This window comes from Podarcis gaigeae, assembly GCF_964106915.1.
Source record: "Podarcis gaigeae genome assembly, chromosome: Z".
Taxonomy (NCBI): domain Eukaryota; kingdom Metazoa; phylum Chordata; class Lepidosauria; order Squamata; family Lacertidae; genus Podarcis; species Podarcis gaigeae.
Genome location: NC_139691.1, coordinates 9,507,536 through 9,527,453, shown reverse-complemented (window position 1 = coordinate 9,527,453; position 19,918 = coordinate 9,507,536). Strand labels below are relative to the sequence as shown.

The window sequence follows — 19,918 nt, the reverse complement described above, 5'->3', positions numbered from 1 at the left end:
AAAGCCTGGAGAGGTGAGGGCTAAAGACACACCTCCTAGTGGTGGCCCTGGGGGCGTTCCTAGTTGATGTGCATCAGCAGCACTCCCCCTACTGGTGGTTAACCCTTCCTGGACTTCTAGCAGATGGGCTGAAGTCGGATATAGTTGGTTAGGACCAATGCCTAAGCCAATACTGCTCATCACCTGTAACCAATAAAAGTTGTGGCCTTATTTAGCCCATTAACCTTAATAATTGTGTCATGTGTCATTATTTCCACTGGGGGTGGGGGTGGGAACTTGCCACGCAATGCTCTGCCTAGGGAGGTTCACCTGGTGTCCATGCCATAGTCTTTTAGGTGCTTTGAGAAGACCTTCTTGTTCTCCCAGACCTTTTTACCGCAATCCATCTAGTGTTGCAGCATGTTTGTATAAAATTCCCTTTTGCTGGGTTGTAGGATGGTTTTGGGGACGCGGATGGTGCTGTGGGTAAAACCTCAGTGCCTAGGACCTGCCGATCGTATGGTCAGTGGTTCGAATCCCCACGGCGGGGTGAGCTCCCGCCTTTTGGTCCCAGCTCCTGCCCACCTAGCAGTTCGAAAGCACCCCCAAGTGCAAGTAGATAAATAGGTATCGCTTTATAGCAGGAAGGTAAACGGCGTTTCTGTGCACTGCGCTGGCTCGGAAGTGTCTTCAGATAGAGCTGGCTCCCGGCCTCTTAAGCGAGATGAGCACACCACCCCAGAGTCGGTCACGACTGGCCCGTACAGACAGGGGTACCTTTACCTTTACCTTTTAGGATGGTTTTAAATGGTTTAAATTAGGATAATAGGAAGTGGTGTTAAACTGCGTCAGACCCATCTAGCTCAGCATTGACTACACTGGCTGGCAGCAGCTCTCCAGGATTTCAGATGGAGGTACTTCCCAGTCCTACCTGGAAAGCCAGGGGTTGAAACTGGGACCTTCTTCAAGAAAAGCAAGTGCACTCCTACTGAGCTATGGCCTCAGTTTAAGGCAGCTTCCTAAGAGCCAGAAAACCCTTGGATCACTTGTGTAGTACAACTCCATAAGTAGGAGCAGACCATGTTCGGAAAGGTCTATAGACATTCAATTTAACTTGCATGTTTACATTGCAGTCTGTCGGATATGCTACTGCATTTCAAATAAACTAAAGTTAAGATTTTGGTCCTCGTGGTCCTGAATAAAAGGCTGGATGAAACAGAAATTGGGTGGTCTTTTTTGCATTTTAGTTAAAGAATAAAATAGGCATAGGGATATAAAAAAAGAATTCCATGGATGTCTAGATCTAGGTCCCTTTGGCGAGGGAGCCCCAGCAGAGATTTGAAATCACAATACATACAGCAAAGTAAAGCACAGAAATACAGTACAGGCTGTTAGACCTTTAAAATATCCCCTTCTAAATTGCTTCCAAAGATCCCCAGTTTTCTAGACATAGAAAGTGGCTACACATCTGGTAAGCTCAAAATTGTTTACTTACAAACTCTTCAAAGGTCAGATTGATGTTCTTTTCTACACAGCAGCAAGAAAAGATGGGCAGTGTAACTGAGGTTCTAAAATGGTAAATTTGTATAGAAACACAGAGATAGCTTGCCTAAGCCACATGGTCTAAGCTTGGAGCATATACCTTTCTGGTAGTGTTCCTGTGGGAGTCATTCCATATCAAGTGATCCAAACTTTTTTACCTCAGTCATCTAAATTTCTTAATATTTTCTACACTTTCTACACTTGTTGAGTGATCAAAACTAACTTTAAATCTAAAATTTTAATTTTTCATCTCATTCCATTTTTGAGGGTGTGAATTATTATTATTTTTTAAAATTGACTTTTAGATCACTTGATATGGAATGACCCATGGTGGGATGTGAGATAACAAAGTAAGCCTTCCTTCCAAGGTGAAGGGGAGTGACCTATCTAAGCCTGGCAAGGCAGGCATGTGATCTCTATGGTCTTAACCCCTTCATTCATTAGAGTTAAGCATGCTGGTTATATGAGGCTGGATATCTCACAACAGAAACACAGGAAGTCACCTAATACTGGGTCAGGCCACTGGTCAATCAGCTCCATGGTTTCTGCATTAACTCAGATTGCCTCTCTGGAGTTGTAGAGATGAGTCTTTGCCTTGAGATGCTGAGGGCCTTCCGCATGTAAAGCAGAGACTTTACCACTGAGCTGTGGACCTCCCCTGCTTTTTATGCCACCCTCCTCCAGCAGCAACTGATGTTTGCTTTGATAGTAATTTATTCTTAATTAACATGTTAGGCGGTTAAAAAAAAGGCAGTGGGAGGAGAGGGAGAAAGATAAAGGAAACAGTTCTTAGCCAGCCTATAATTCCTGATGGTGAATTAAAGCTTAATAGTGGCAGGGAGGCAGTCTCATGAATACAGCAGCTTAGTAGGTCTGCAGGAGCACCAAGGTGAATGAATTTTGTATCATTCATCCTTGTTAGTGCCAGGGTGTGTTAATGTATTGACACCTCCTAATGGTTGTAGTTTTCACTCTGGAAGGGTTTTCAGATGCCCCTTTTATTGTGTATTCATGATAATTTGTGAACTGTAGTTTTATGTGATCCTGCATTGAGTACTATTTGCACGTGTAGAATTGTTGCAGTACTCTCCACTATTTTTTGATTAAACCTCTAACTTTTGTTGTTTAGTCGTGTCCGACTCTTTGTGACCCCATGGACCAGAGCATGCCAGGCACTCCTGTCTTCCACTGCCTCCCACAGTTTGGTCAACCTCATGCTGGTAGCTTCGAGAACACTATCCAACCATCTCGTCCTCTGTCGTCCCCTTCTCCTTGTGCCCTCCATCTTTCCCAACATCAGGGTCTTTTCCAGGGAGTCTTCTCTTCTCACAAGGTGGCCAAAGTCTTGGAGCCTCAGCTTCAGGATCTGTCCTTCCAGTGAGCACTCAGGGCTGATTTCCTTAAGAATGGAGAGGTTTGATCTTCTTGCAGTCCATGGGACTCTCAAGACTCTCCTCCAGCACCATAATTCAAAAGCATTAATTCTTCGGCAATCAGCCTTCTTTATGGTCCAGCTCTCACTTCCATTAACCTTAGTTGGCTTTAAAAGAGGATTGGGCAAAATCATGGAGGATACGGCTATCAATGGCTAGTAGCTGTGATGGCTGTGTTCTCCTGCCAGTGTTACAAGCAGCATGCCTATCAGTATCAACTGATGGGACTCCCAAATGAGGAGACATGCTGCTGTACTCAAATGTTGCTTGTGGATTTCCGATGGGCATCTGTGTGGCTGTTGTGAGAAGAGGATACTGCACTGGATGGGCCATTTAACACAATCCAGGAGCCAGGCTCTCCTTATGTACTTAAAATGCCAGCTTTGCAATGGAAAAGGGGTTATGCGAGGAGCCAGTGTAATTATTTCCATCTGCCTGGCGGGAGCAAAAGCACTTCATTTGCTGGCTGGGTCATGTTGGGAAATAGAGCCTCTCTCTACAGGAAAAAAATGTAAGAAATGTTAAATAAAACTGGCTAACAATAACAACAACATTTTTTTTAAAAAAATAAAAATTATACCCTACCCATCTGGCTGAGTTGCCTCAACCACTATGGGCAGCTTCCAACATATATAAAAACATAATAAAACATTAAACATAAAACTTTTCCCACTACAAGGTTGTCTTCAGATGTCTTCTAAAAGTTGTGTAGTCTTGATCTCCTTAACATCTGATGGGAGGGTATTCTGCAGGGAGGGTGCCAGTGTCAAGAAGACCCTCTGCCTGGTTCCCTGTAGCTTCACTTCTCACAGTGAGGGAACCAGCAGAAGACCTCAGTGTCTGGGCTGAATGATAGGGGTGGAGACGCTCCTTCAGGTATACTGTTTAGGGCTTTAAAGGTCAGCACCAACACTTTGTCTATTAGCCACAAAGACTATGCACTGCCTCCATGGTCAGAACCAGTAATGCTTCTGAATAGGAGTTGCCAGAAACCACAGGAGTTGAGAGTGCTCTTGTGCTTGGGTCCTTCTTGCAGGATTGGTTTGAGAACACAATGTTGGTCTAGATAGGCCATTGGCCTGATTTAGCAGGCTCTTCATATGTTCTTTTTGTTTGTTCCGGCTGAAGGCAGATTCTGAGGAGTCAAAATGTAGGAATAACTTCTGATGGAAGGACACAAATGGCCTCAACCCATTTTAGAAGAAGTGGTTCCATCTTAGTGTATTTAGTAAAGAAGCAGGAGGTGTTGAGGAATCCATGTAGGATTAATATGGTGGGAGAAGGAGACCCTAAAACCAGCCTATGCGTCTTACATCTGGGCATCCAGGTTTCTTGTCTCTCAGCCTTGAGACTCTCCTCAGGCCGCACCCCTCACCAGCCTTGCTTTGCAACTCACTGAGTATTTTTGCATGGAAGGAAGGAAGGAACTCTAAGCATGCTTTTTTGCTTGTTTGGATTGAAGACAGAGGTGTGTGTGTGTGTGTTTGTGTTTGTGTAAAAACCTTACTGTACAAATATAAAATTAAATTCTACCCACTTATGCTTCTGGACCGTCCCACCCCTAGTCTGCTTCCCCCATAAAAATTGTTAGAAGGGGATGTGGCCCTTGGGTACAAAGGTTTTCCCACCCCTTCTGCATTTTCATTGGGCACTCCCTTTGTTGTTCCTTTTCTCAAGACTCCTTCCTTTCTCTCCCTGCAGCTGGCATGATGGCAAAACTTAAATCACATTAGCCGGGATGGATTCAGGACAGACAGTGTCAACCTCATGCCCCAATTTAGTATTTATAGTTGTGGGTTGTTTTCTTTTTCTTTAATACCTGATTTAATACTTGTGTTTGTCTGGAAATTTATAGAGCTTGTCTTTGCCCATTAGCCATGTTTACAAGATGATAAATTCTGACAGCACTATTAGCAAATTCATCTCCAGCTACTTGCATGGATGGCAGATGGGACTTCCATCGTGCTGCTCTGGGAGTTTGGAATAACCTCTGCTATGCTGCAGATGAAGGACTTATCTCTCTTTCTTGTGTGCCCTACATTCCTGATTGAGCAAAACCTTGCTTTATCCATTGGGCTGGTCCAGTTAGAATTCAGGAGCTTGACAGTTTGTGTGTGTGTGTGTGTGTGTGTGTGTGTGTGTGTGTGTGGTATTCTAGCTTTCTTCACTAACCCTGATGCTGCTCATATCATGATTAGCCCAGTCACTTAACTGTCTTAGAACTGAGGCATCAGTAGTTATGGGGAGAGGGGGACAGACCCAGGATGTGGAAAAACAGGAGTTGAGTCAAAGATTAGAAATGGGAGGTCAAAGCTAGAGAACATGCTAAAAGCCAGGACAGACTGTTATTGGCCTGACAAATTCTTGACCTAAACAGAAAGCTTTACAGCCTTTTCCCATTAAGGAGAACCAACAGTGGAGGCTGATCTGTTAGGACATGTGAAATGCTATCCCACTAACATCAGTCTGCTCTCAGCCAGCACCTGCCTGTCTGCTTCCTTATTTGCAAATCTGTCTAAGGGTCTGGCCCTGGCTGTCAGCCTCTTCCTCCTTAGTCTCAGGGTTGCCCCTACAGAACTCAGCAGGGAAGGATGGGGGCAAAACTAGAATTAGCTGGATCTACCTTTCATTGGCTCTTGCTGAGCCTATCTTTGGTTCTGGTACCAGCTACTGTTGGTGTCCCTGCCTTCCACCTTACAAGTTCCAATAGGCACTAACCACCAATGAGAACCATAGAACTGTAGTGTTGGAAGGAACTGCGAGGGCCATCTAGTCCAACCTCCAGCAATGCAGGAATCTTTTGCCCAACATGGGGCTCAAACCCAGAACCCTGAGATTAAGCCTCATGCTCTACTGATTGAACTAAAATCTTGCTGGTTAGATGGTGCCACTCCAGTCCCCGAGGCCACCACTGTCACCCTGCATAGTGGGAGGAAGGCAAGAAAGCGCCTGAGGGGGGAAGCCCCCCCCCAGTGTACACCTCCACCCCAGCTGCCCAGTCAACCAGCAGGGTGCAACATTTGCCCCACCCAGGGTGCCGGTAGCCCATACTTCACCTATGTATTTGCATCCTGCCAGTTCCTCCAGGCTTCCTTGTTTGTAAGCCAGAATTCTGGTCTTGCTAACAGTCCAGACTGACAATGAACTCCCTCTAATAGTAAAATCCTTCAGGGACTAACACCAGCAGTGGATTTGTTTGTTTTTAGTATTGCTGCCCACAAAATAGAGTTCAGCACAGCCTCAGTGGTTGGCAGTTAAAATTTTCCATTTATTTAAATAAATAAAAACATGGAAGGAACATGCAATTAGTTCAGCCACCTTGCAGGCTGACTGGCAATTGCTCACCTGCCCCAGGGGACCTGTTCTATTCCAGCATCCTTTCTGAATGTGATTTGTTGCAGTCCTCTTTGGTTAAGCCCCTTTTGCTGCTGAGCACGGTTACTGGACACCGGGTGCCTGATGTTCTTGCTTCTTCTGGAAATGTGAAAGGGGGGGGGGACCTGCCCTCTCAAGACTCGGCTCTCTCTCTGTAGGCCATGCTTTTCCTTGTACCCTCCTCTTTCCAAAGAACATGGCTAGAAGGAAGCATGAATAGAGAAAATGACAGGCAAAGCATTTGCTTAGATTGGAAATGGTATCAGGGACTGGAGTGGTTCCATCTACCCAAGCAAGCTATTGGCTCTCGGTGGTGGCTTGTGCCAATTGGAACTGGTTAGGTGGAAGACAGGGAGACAAACAATAGGTTGCACTAGCACAAAAGACAGGTTCAGCCAAAGCCAATAACAGGTGGAGCCAACTAATTCTAATTTTGTCACCATCCTTCTCCCTATTGAGTTCTCTAAGAGGCAACTGTGAAACTTAGGGGGAGGAATATCATTGGTATTTAACTCTTGAGAAACTATTTGGAATGTATAAATATGTTTTAAATGTTTGCTGGAAATGACAAGGGGGGGGGAAATAATATGAAGGGACATTTTATCATGCCTGATGGACATGTGTATACAAATTTATCAACAACAGCAGCAGCAGCAGCAGCAAATGGCTTAAAATATTGGATGCAAATACGTACATCGATACAGCAAATTTTAAAGGTTAATATCCAGTTGCAGTTAGAACTATTTCTTTTAGGGCTTATAGACATACAATTAGAAAAGGATTATGGAAGATTACTCCAATATATGATTACTGTGGCGAGACTGCTCTATGCACAGAGATGGAAAGATACAGCCTTATCCACTATAGAAGAATGGCTGATAAAATTACTGACCTTAGCTGAGAGGGCTAAGCTAACATATTTAATTAATCACTAACATTTGTTAAGGATTGGAAATTTCTTGTGGATTTTTTTGCGTGAAAGAGAAAATGAACTTGTAATATCTGGATGTGAAGAAAAAATACTGGCTTATAGAAGATAGAATGGTTGAATTCTAAAGAGTGAATATCATATGTAGGTGCAGACAGCCAGAAGTCCTTTTATTCTACTCTAGCTTTCTTTAGTTTTTTCCTTTCTTATCCTTCTCTCTTGCTTTTCCCTCCTTTAGATTTCTCATTTTCTTCTATTTTCTTCCTTCTGGATTTGCTCTTTTTTAGATTAAGTTATCTGTTTTATATCAGTTTATTATAAAAAGATACTTTGTAATGGGTATGTATTTCTGTATATCTTTGCATAAATATCAACATTTTTTAAAAGAGACTTAGTGGGAGGAGGAAGATGGCAGTGAGTGCAGCTGCTGGTTGTAAATAAGGAGGCAGGTAAGTGGGTGCTGGCTGAGGGCAGATGCACATTGATGGGACAATGACCCATTTGGTCCTCATGCACCAGCCTCCACTGGCCTTCTCCTCTGAGAGCACACCTTGGTGTGTGTGTGTGTGGTGTGTTTTGTTTGTTTGCAGAGTGCTACTGGTAGGAATGGCTGGGGCTCACACTGGCCACCTTTGGGCTACTGTATGGTCATCCTTTTCAGTGAGCTCCTGAACCTAGTACTCCCAGGCCCTAAACCAAGGGTCACCGACCAGTGTTAGAAACTCAGATATGTAAGCTTGGTTCTAAATGGCTCCTTAAACCAATCTTACAGTTGCCAAAACAGAATGTCTAGTTGCCATTTTGGGGGAAGGCATCTCTAAAGTCTTATTTTTCAAAGGATGGACTGACTGGGATTGATTATAAGTTAAACATCCAGCTGGTTCAGATGACAGCCTTGACCTAGGTCAAACTTAGCTCAGTGCAGATTCTGGAAGCTCATGAAAAGAGCTCTCAAACAGGGGCATTTGTGAAGGCATCTAGCGGGGGAAGCTCAGAGTTCTGTCTCTCAGTGTGCATAGGACCAGGAAACATGGAGGGTGAGGGAGCTGCTGTAGTGACCTGCAACACCTGTGCCATGTTTTTCTTTCTGTTGGAGAATAAGCAACAGTACACATTGTAGCAAGTGCAAGCTGGTTGTGTTGCTGGAGGAGAAGGTCCAGCAACTTCAGGCCCACCTACCCATGCATTGAGCAACAGGAAAACATGCAGAGTTTCTTGACAGAGCTGAGCAGCAAGACAGATGCAGTGCCCCCAGGAAGGAGGAAGATCACCCGTTGCAAGAGATGAACCCCTGAAGGAATGTGACACAAAGAAGTAGGGCAGCCACAAAGCACGCTTTGACATTGGAGTTGCAAAATAACTTCTGTGGACACCGATTCTGGGCCAGAAGAGCTAAGGCAGCAGCTGCTGACCTCAGAATACACCAGGGTGACTGTGAAAGGTACAGTGCACAGAATGATTCCTACCACCCCCCAGAGAAGAAAGAAACAGGAGGTGGACTTGGAGGAGTCTTTCTCCATTCTTGATCTAATCCCTTTGGATCCAAGGCTCCTGATTGTAGATGAGTATGCTGATAATCTCCTTCTACTTTCCATGGAGATTATATTGAAGAAAGGGAATTACAGTCTAGAGAGGACAAAGCAAGAGGAAGTATTCAAACCATAAGGTTCCTGCCATTGTAACTTATCCCAACAATATCAATATAAGCTCCAACAGACAAGTAGGAAAGATTCAAGAACAGCAGGTGCAGATGTTAGAAAACCCTAAGCTTCAGATATCTTAAGGGCTGTCACATGGAAGAGGGATCTTCCTTGTTTTCTCCTGCCCTTGAGGATAGGATTCGAGTTAATGGCTTCAAGCTCCAATATAGGAGATTCTGACTAAACTTTCAGAAAAAAACATTCTGATAGTAAGAGCTGTTCAGCAGTGGAACAGACTACCACAAGAGGTGGTGAACTCTGCTTCCTTGGAGGTTGGGTGGCCATCTGTCATGGATGCTTTAGCTGAGATTCCTGCATTGCAGGGGATTGGACTAGATGACCCGCAGGGTCCCTTCCAACTCTAAGATTCTATGAAAAGTCACTTGATCCAGGGACCATCCACATATATATTGGCCTATTCCTACCTCCTTTTCTTAATGGTGACATGGACCATTCATAACAAGAATATTTTTCACAGCTGTGAGCAGGGCAGTGGGGTGGGACAAGAGAAGACAAGCTGCCTCAATTAACTATTATGTTGTTCACTGCTCCTGCCCAGGCTGCACAGAAAAAGCATTTGGTTCCTGAAATTCATTCCAGTTGTGCAGATTGGATAGAATTCTATAGAATTGTCAGGAGGGAAGACAGTTGGATACACTTGCCCTGGGCTTCGGAGGGTTAAACTGGTCAGGAACCCCTGTCAGGGGCCTGCTGGCCTTATGTTGCCATGTCAAGAATGCCCTGTGCTACTTAATGGACGAAGTGGCCATGGGTAAAATGTGCATGCCTGTCTGTAGGTACTGCAAAGTTTCAATAGTAAAATCTGGACCAGTGTTACTGTGTACTAGTGTGTAGCATCAGATCAGATTAGGTGGTGCCACTGGAGCATGTCATGAACAAGACTCCTGACCTGGGCCTCAGACTGGGGTGCAAACTCAATGGGGCCAAGGTGTTTTGGACCCCAATATCTGTTGTGAGGGGGCTAAGCCCCCTTAATGTTGAGGTGGTGGAGGAGACCAAGCATGCTTTACCTTAATGTGTGCATTTTTATGTATGTTACTCGGCAGGAGAACTGCATTTCAAAAGGGGGAGAGGTATAAATTTTGAAAGATGTCTGTGTCTCAGTTTTTGTGTTGTTTCAGACAGCATACTTTAGTTAGGTTCACCCTTAATTGGATTTCTCCCCTGTAACTAGAAATAGCCCTACAAATGCTCATCGTAACTTACCAGTGAAACTTAAACTTTTGAGCAGAGCATTTGTGCTGAGAAAGTCCGTGGCCCACAAAATGCCTCCGATCTTGACTCTAGATAAATCTTTTGCAGCTTTGTTGGTAAGGGAAAAAATCAGGGCAGCAAAGTGAAAACTTGGCTCTTTCTCTGAACACTGAAGTTGCCAAAGTTTTAAGCGGAGGATGCCAGAAATTATCCTCTAGTAAAAAATGTCACTGTGGACCTAGCTATTGGGAGTCCTATTAAAAAACAAGCAAGGGGGAAGAAACACTCAGATTATTGCTCAGGCCAATTTTAGGGAACAAAGACAGCAAGGAGCAAATCCTGTAATGAAAGGCTTTGTGCACAGACTTGCCTCTGTGCCAAAAGGGATACAATTCCCCAGGAAGAATGCTAAACATAAGGAACAACCCAGAAGCCTATAATAACTACCGGGTCAGGGACCTGCCCGGCACCTGTACTCATCCTACTTCAAGTACAACATCTCATGCTAGGGGGAACTAATTTAAAAGATTTGACCACCACAGCATAAGAAGCTGTTTTATAAGTCAAAGGCTTGGTTCCATCCAGCTCAGCAGTAGCAACAGCTTTTCAGGATTTTCAGGATTTCAGGGGTTGATCCTGGGCCCTTTTGTGTGCAAGGCAATTGCTCTACCACTGAGCTATGGCCCTTTCTACAATAAATATGTGGCGATAACTACTAGCTTAAATGCATTTTGGAGGGGATTAGACCACTGTCCCCCAATCTGCATCACTCTGAATGTTTTTATTCATTCATTTATTGTGCTTACAGAGTCTTTTATCCCAATGCACCCAAGGCAATTTACAGTTTTAAAGTTTGGAAACAGACAAGTGACTTCAGATGTGGAGTAACAAGAGCCCTCTCCAGTTGACTGGAAAGTGATGGCAGAAGTTCTGTGGCCTGGGCCTTCCTGCTGCTGTGTTCTCTCAGGGCAGACAGGTCTTAAGCAGCTGCAGGGGAGTTGCAGATGGGGCTGCCCCAACACATCTCTCAGGCCCTTGACATCTCTTCAGGAGTAGATGGTTTGGCACTCAGTTTCATCTGCCTTCCCTCAGATCACATGGCTAAGATCATAAGAGCTTTGCCAGGTCAGATCAAAGGCCCACCAAGTCCAACATCTTATACTCAGAGTGCCCAACCAGATGCCTATGGAAAGCCTGCAAGTAGGATCTGAGTTCAACAGTACACTCTTCCCACTTATGACTCTTGGTAACTGGTATTCAGAGATATATTGTCACTGACAGTAGAGGCAGAACATAGCCTCCATGAATTTGTCTAACCTTCTTCTAGACCATTAAAGCTGGTGGCCATCACTACTTCATCTGAGAGTGAACTCCATAGTTTGGCTACCTATCTTAAGATCTTTCCTAAGAAGACCCAGAACAGGTTTGGCTGTGGCACCCTGCATTTCTGACCATTGGCTGTGGTGGCCAGGACTGGCAAAGACAGGAGTCTACCTAGAAGGCTAGAGCCCAGAGAAGCCTAGGCTAGACATATTCATGGCTATGCACAATGATAGCCACGTGGAATTATCCAGGTTCAAAGGTGGCGTGCTGCTTACTGGCTACCAGTTTCTGGGCGCAACAGCAGGAGAGAGTAGTTGCCTCCATGTCATATCCTTTGGCTTCATGGATACCTCTGGTTAGCCACTGTATCAGGGGAACTTTTTGCAGCCTGATGGCCACATTCCCTTCTGGGCAACCTTCTAGGACCCACATGCCCATGTTGGGTGGGGACACAGGCTAAAAGTGGGCAGAGCAATGCATGTAAATTGTACCTTTCTACAATAGGCTGTTTCTACACTCATTGACATCTCCCTTTCTGCCCTCCATGTAGGGAAGCATGTAGCAGGATCAGAGGTCCAAGGGCACATTATTCCAGCTGGGCAAAAGCTCTGAGGGGGTTTGCAAAGCAGGGCAGATGAGAGGTCTGGCTGGGAAGAGTATGTGGCCTGGGCAGAGTCCTGAGGGCCAGAAAGAGAGGGCTACAGTGCCACACCCAGTTCTTGGGCCTGAGGTGCCCTACCCCCAGAAAAAATGTAAGGATCTTTTAGTTCTACCCTGCAGGCAACTTCTTATGTATTTATGTTCTTAAGTACAAAGAAGGGTGTTGATTACTCACCTCAGATGGAGTAACAGCTGCTTGTTATTTGCACTTAAAAATAAATAAAAAATTAACACCTGGGAAGTTCCCAGCATGCATGGTGATTTCTGGATTTACTTCTGTGTGGAGTTCAACTGGGATGTTACTTCTTTGTATACGTCAGGTCTGTGTGTGTGTACCCCAGAGCTATGTATGGGAATAAGCTGAAATAAATAATGTGTAAATAGCTTTGCTAATTAGCAGAAGTGGCAAACAAACCTGCAAAAGCTCTGAAGCTCACATGCGGGACAGAGCTCTTCCTACTTTTGATTCCCAGCACCTGGTATTCACAGGCATACACCAATTGTTGCAAGCATATAAGGAATACCTGTTGCCCACTCAAAATGTGTCCAAGAATCGACAGACGCAGCAGTGGAGAAAAAGAAGGCAAAGTTTATTGCTGAGCAATAAAAACCCAGTGGAATGTTTTCCAAAGCATGGGCCCTGAAGCCTTTGTGCATTGGGTTTTTATACCTGAGTACAATCAGCATAAAACATGACATATTCATATATTGCAGCAAAATCAAACCAATGAGCGGGCACAAGCTCTTCCTCTGCCCATGTAAAGAATACTTCTGCTTTTCTCAGATGGTGCGTCAATTTGCCCTTTACCCTAATTTTCAGCAATAAAGAGGAAAAGAAACCTATTTGACTGTTAAAACCTGAATAACCCCCACCACCTGCTATCGGCTTAGAACACTGCATTGTGGCTGACTGCTTTTTCCTGTTCCCCAACTCACCCCCCTCTCGTGAGCCCAAGAAGCTGCCTGGAGTAGGTTCCCTATAGAAAAATGCCAACACATCATATTTATTGTTTCCTTCAAGCACAATAGCAGGGCAGAGAGAGAAATAGGGCAGAGGGCAACTTTTGGATTTTTAAGATTTAAGCACTTTTGCTCTGCTGAAGCTTTAGCGATTCAAACATCATTAGGATACATGGATAAAAAAAATCACCATTAGGATATATGGTTATATATGGATATATGATTATATAGAAATCATAAAGGTAAAATTCTTCCAGGTGGTCTTGCACACAATCTTTGGGGATAAGAGTGGGGATAAGAGTGCGTTTTCAGTATACCTGAAGGAGCGTCTCCTCCCCCATCGTTCTGCCCGGACACTGAGGTCCAGCTCCGAGGGCCTTCTGGCGGTTCCCTCACTGCGAGAGGCCAAGTTACAGGGAACCAGGCAGAGGGCCTTCTCAGTAGTGGCGCCCGCCCTGTGGAACGCCCTCCCACCAGATGTCAAAGCGATAAACATCTACCTGACATTCAGAAGACATCTGAAGGCAGCCCTGTTCAGGGAAGTTTTTAATATGTGACATTTTAGTGTATCTTTTATCTTTGTTGGAAGCCGCCCAGAGTGGCTGGGGAAACCCAGCCAGATGGGCGGGGTACAAATAATAAATTATTATTATATTATTATTATTTTCACTTTCCCTCCAATGCATCTGATGTGACTAGTGGTGCTGATCAAGGTCACGGGTTCGATCCCCTTACAGTCCTCCATTGCAAGGGGTTGGACCAGATGATCCTTGGGGTTCCTTCAACTCTACAATTCTATGATTCTATGAAGTAAATTGTCTGTTCACTGGAAAGCTGAACAACCTCAGAGAACCTTGTCTAGCTCTCTCTAAGTCAGAGGCTATCTTAAAAACAGCAAAAAAATTACCATTGGGTCAAGTAGATTATTTGATATAACAGTGACCATTAAACAGAGAATCTTTGTCTTTTGGTGCTCTCTGGATGTTCTGGGGTGGAGCACATTTCTGTTATTGGGCAGGATCTCCTCCATCAGTCACAGAGCTAGAAGGAAATGATGTTGTGGAGGGCAGGGTTTGCCTCATACTGGCGTTGTATGGCTGTGCTGCTCTCTGAGGTGGTGAACATCGCATGTGAGTGTCTGAAGGCAGTTGAAAGATGGATGGTAATTAACAGATTGAGGTTGACTCCCAACAAGACAGAAGTACTGTTTTTGGGAGGCAGAGGGTGGACAGTTGTGGGGGACATCCTGGGCCTGAATGAGGTAACTGTGCCTCTAAAGGACCAGGTGAAACCCTACCTTCCCATGCACTGTCTTGCCAGAGTGGTATGTGCTCTGGCAATCTTCCACTTAGACTCCTGTAATGCACTCTATGTGGGTGACTTGGAAATTCCAACTAATCCAGAATGCAGCTGCGAAACTGGTGACAGTGAGCGGCTGCCAGAGCCATGTAACACCAGTCCTAAAGGATCTACACTGGCTCACGGTATGTTTCTGAGCACAATTCAAAGTGTTGGTGCTGACCTGTAAAGCCCTAAACAGCCTCGACCCAGTATACCTAAAGGAGCACCTCCACCCCCATCGTTCTGGCTCAACACTGAGGTCCAGCTCCAAGGGCCTTCTGGCAGTTCCCTCACTGCAAGAAGTGAGGTTACAAGGAACCAGGCAGAGGGCCTTCTCGGTAGGGGCGCCCGCCCTGTGGAACACCCTCCCACCAGATGTCAAAGAGAACAACAACTATCAGATTTTTAGAAGACATCTGAAGGCAGCCCTGTATTGGCAAAAAATTTATGCGTCTGTGAATAAGTTCTTCCTTTTCTCCATCCTGAATCTTCCAATATCTGTTTCAGTGGATGGCCTTGCATTCTAGTATTATGGCAGAGTGACAAAAAGCACATCTCTCTTAACCTTCACCATGCCATTCATACTTTTACAGACCCCTGCCATGTCACCTATTACTCACATTTCTCTCCTCATGGGAGAGTTGCACCATCCCTGATTTTACCTAGGAGCACTCAGCTCCTCACAGTGGAACCAGCTTTTGGGCATCACAGGATTGTGTTTGACTGGTGGCAGTGTGTGGATCATAGCAAGAAATTAGATGGCCAGCATTGAGTGAGCTCCAGTACAGCAATTATTTTTCTTAATAGAATGTTTGTTCTTGAGCAGCAAGGTGATATGCAAAATCAATGGGATGTATGTAACTCTTAAATGCATGATGTAATCCCCCCCCCCATGCAATGCAGATGTCCGGAGCCTCCCAACTGTTTTACAATGTGAAACACCATCAGAGCATTGAAAGTATTTCCATTTTCCATCTCCATTGTATCTGATTAGTTCTGTGGTTGGGTTGGGAGTTGAGTGACATAAACAAGTCACCCAAGCATTAAACCATTAAAGTATTTTAAGGGAAGGCATAAAAATTGATTTTGCTTCATGGCTCCCAGCCCTTAGTGAATGAGACAGGAGTCAGCACAAGATCCTTTATCCATCACCCTCTAATGGGGTGAGGATGGAAGCTGGTCCTTAGAATCATAAGGTTGCCGCCAACTATGTGCTGCTCAGGGTTGACCTACTGAAATGTCCCTCGGTGAGTCATGGCCATCAATTCCAGTGGGTCTACTCTGAGCAGGAGTAATATTGACTACTGCTCACAGAGATTGAGAGGGACCTTGGAAATAATCTGATCCAGCTAGGAGGCAGATAGAGAAGTCTGGAGGGCTGTTATTCAGCCATCAAGCCTGAGGTTGTTCACCCATGGTGTGGGCACCCATCTGTCTCAAGAGACAAAAGAGTGTACCTCCAGGCGTGAGGTCTAAATGCTGCATTAGAAGCACTGAAGCAATTTCCGTGGGAGGCAAGCCTTGGCAGTGTGTATGTATGGAGGTCCTGAGCTGCCCAGACAACAAGACGCCCCTCTCAACTTCACTGATGTGGTCCCAAGGAAATCAGAGCAATATGTTTGGCACCAGCTTAACTGCAGGAGTTGCTGGAAGGGAGTGAACAAGGCCTTAGGATTCCATGCTGAATTTGTGTAGGGTTTACTCCTTAGCTTTTTCTTCTCCAGAATATGTCCCACAAGGCAGTGGAGGTTTAGTGTTAGAGTTTTCCTTCTCCTAGATGGGCTACCCTCCCATGTTCCTGAGCCCCATCTGCCTCTCACTTCCCTCTATAGCACGTACAAAAACTGCCTTCTTGACCACTGGACCGACTATTGCTCCCGCCCTCTCAATCTGGGGGAGCCTGAGCCCCATCTGCCTCTCACTTCCCTCTATAGCACGTACAAAAACTGCCTTCTTGACCACTGGACCGACTATTGCTCCCGCCCTTTCAATCTGGGGGAGCCTGGGAAGTCCCCTGATGTAACAAGTAGTGAAGTGCAGGGGTTTTTTTTTCAGCTGGATCTCACCAGAACTGAGTTCCAGCACCTCTTTGGTGCATTCCAGCACCTATTTGTTGTGTACCAGCAGCTTTATAGTGGCAAGGTGCCCAGAGCTGCGTGTCAGAGTCTTTGGGCTGCATGCCGCTCATGGCTTTGTGTTGGAGGCTGTGGGGCAGCATGTTGGAGTCGACATTGAAATGTGGCTGCAGTGATGCTGGCAGTGGGGTGATTGAGCGGAAAAGCATTCCTGCCCCCAAAGCGTTGTTTCCTCCCCCTAAAGCTCAACACCTTTGGCTCTGTCAAAAAAACCTGAGCGTTCCTGCACCTCATGTTCTCGGGAAAAAAAGCACTGCTGAAGTGTAGTATTAAAAAAAAAACAGTAGAAAAGAAATCCTTGGTTCATTGTATGCTGGACATGTGGGTTTGGATTAAAGTCTCTTTCTCCTCTTCCTCTTTTCTCTGTCTTTCTCCAGACTAACGATGCCGCAGGGAATATGTGGAACTGGCTTTACTTCATCCCGCTCATCATCATCGGCTCTTTCTTCATGCTCAACTTGGTCCTTGGTGTCCTATCAGGGTAAGGACCCAGTTTCTTTCCCACTAACGATAAGATGGAGAAGGTAGGGAGCTGTCTTATATCGAGTCAGACCACCAGGTCCACCTATCACAGTATTGCCAGCACAGGCTGGCAGTGGCTCTCCAGGGTCTCTTGCAGCCTGACTTGGATATGCCAGAGATTGAACCTGGAAGCTTCTCCATGCAAGGCAAAAGCTTTACCTCTGTGCTCACACACAGGAAGCTATATTATACTGTAATACCATCGGTCCATTTTTATTTATTTATTTATTTGCTTATTGGTAATCCACACTTTCCTTAAAAAAACAACACCACACACATCAGGGTGGTGTGCAACTTTTCTTTTTTATTAGCTGAAGAAAATTATACAGACAGCAAAACGAAGAAGCCTAAATTAACATTGCCTTCTACTGATAAGAAATAATAATAACTATTACAATAATGAAAATACACTTACTTCCCTCTTTTGAACTTCTATTCTGGTTACAATATATTACTATTCTATAAGAATCTATTATATTCCTTGCTGTCCCATATATTATTTTATTTCCCAAATTCAACCTAACCCTCCCCTCCTCCCCACTGCTCCCCTTCACCGGTGTGAGATCTTCCCATCATAATATTTTTTTTCCTAGTTGCTTTAACAAAATAGAATAACATGAAAGCTGTTAAATTATAATTACTTCTTTTGTCCTTACACGCTTAACAACTGCCTATTAAGAGTTCTGCTGTGCAGCTTACAAAAATAAAATCAGCATAAAAACATCAATAAAAATTGATTGGTAAAAAAAGAGAAATAAAGAAAATAGATTGCAAAGGCCTGTCTAAAGAATATATTTTCAAAGGGCATCTGAAAAAAGGGAGGGGTGGTTTGCAGCTCTTTCTGGTTGCAGGTGATCAGGAAGGTTGAAGTGCCGCCAAAGAGGAGCAGGTCTAAAGGGCTCTTTTAAGTGAGCCCACAGCCTTAGGATGTGCTCTATCAAGCCAATACCTGGAACCAACTCAGTTATGCAGGATTCCATTTCCGCTACAGCTCTTTCCAGTTGCATAGTAAATATTTGGAATCAGGTGAAGTCTAGGGAGGAGAAGGCTCTCAAGTACCCAGTTGGCCTGGCGGTGGAGAAGGAAAAAGATATAAGGCTGGAAAAATCAAGAGTGGGATTCAGATCCCCCCCCCCTTTTTAATGCATGTCGGACAAGTAAATAATGCTCAGTTTATTAATCCATTGAGAGTTCGTTGACAATGAATTGGATCTGTATGTGCCTGCATTTGCGAAAAGGAACCAGAGGATGATCCAAGTGAACTGGGGGGGGGGGGGAGGGAGGCCGCTGGTGTTGTTCTGTAATTCAAGAGTTCACACCGTGCTCCAGTAGCCAGGGTCTGTGGCAGATAGGAATGAATGAATCTGCCTGTTTCCCTTTCTCTCAGTCTCTTGATTTTCCAGACTTTTAGTTTGGTTCACTGCATTTCTTCCTCATTTTGCAATTAAATGAAAAGATCTTAAGTTTCATCAGCATTTTGATGCAAATTTCTCTTGTTATACAGAATTTTGCATCCAGTTTTGGGTTTTGTCTAATATGGTGCATTTCTGAATGTCATTCACTAATGCAGTGGTGGGGAAGCCTTTTCACCCTCTGGATGCTGCTGGACTGCAGCTCCCATCAGCTTTGGCTATTTGCTGTGATCACTGGGGCTGATGGGAGTTGGAGTTCAATCACAAACTAAACAACTCAGGATGTGGTTTAGGAAAATTCATTTAAAATATTGTATGACATTTTGTGATGGGATAATGAGCTGCTTGTGCGTAAAAGCTTGATCCCTCTGGGGTTTGGCTGGTCACCCAAACCTAGGCACTAACGGAGCCCCCAAAGCATGACTCCGTCAGTCGCTGGTAGAATCTGACAGTGGGCGTCTACGGAACTTACTCCAACATAAAAGCTGTTTGACGGACATGCGCCTTCGTGACTCTCTGCGTGACAGTTTCCGGCGAAGGGTGGGAGTTCCTAACGGGGGTCTTGTTACCTCTTCACTATTCTCACTAGAAGTATCCCAGAGCCTCTCCCCCGACTCCCCTTGCGCTGGAACTCCTGCTCTCCCCCTACTGGTTCCTTCTTCTGCTGTAGAGTCTCTCCTATTCTCCTGGAGCCTCTCCACCACCTGTCCCTCCGATGGCAGTTCCCTGACATCCACCTCCCCCCCAGGGCCCCCTTCACCCCCCCGCCTCCTCTCCCACTGGCGGTGAGGGCTGAAAGCCCCTGAAGGAACTCTCCTCGTCTTCCGAGGATTCAAACACTTCTAACCACGGCGTACCGTCTCTCTCCTCGTCTTCCTCTTCTTCGTCGGAGTCGGCTTCCTCACCCACCCCTGACTCTGGGAACCCTTCAAACTCCCCTTCCTCATCGGTGGTCCCAAAGTGTTCCCTTCTAAATTGTGCCACGGGTTGTGGTTTTTTGGGGAAACGCTGATGAAATGTTTCTATTAAAACCTCATCCTTGACTAACTCTGCTGGTACCCAAGTGTTTTCCGACTCAACTTCCCCCTCCCATTCTACCAGATATTCCACCTGATTCCCCTTCCACCTGGAATCAATGATTCCTGCCACGTTCATGTCGCGTTCTCTCTCTTCTATCATGGGCGTTTGGGTGACCTCTCTCTCACACTCCCCCCACTCACGTCCCTCTCGGTACGGCGACAGTAATGACCTGTGAAATACTGGGTGCAATTTCATGTGACTGGGCAGTCTGAGTTTGAATGTTACTGGGTTGACCTGCTGTATGACCTCAAAGGGTCCCAATCTTTTGGGTCTCAATTTCTTACTCCCTCCCTTGAACGGTAGTCCTTGGGTG

General features: G+C 45.2%; 1 protein-coding gene across 13 annotated transcripts in view; it reads left to right on the top strand.

The window, feature by feature from the left end:
- CACNA1B (calcium voltage-gated channel subunit alpha1 B) overlaps positions 1-19,918 on the top strand; it is a 337,646-nt gene that overhangs the window by 128,377 nt on the left and 189,351 nt on the right. For all 13 annotated transcript variants that reach the window (XM_083721547.1, XM_083721558.1, XM_083721557.1 and 10 more), the window contains exon 7: positions 16,969-17,072. In XM_083721547.1, coding sequence (XP_083577673.1) covers positions 16,969-17,072 — 104 coding nt within the window. The remainder of the gene's footprint in view (positions 1-16,968; positions 17,073-19,918) is intronic.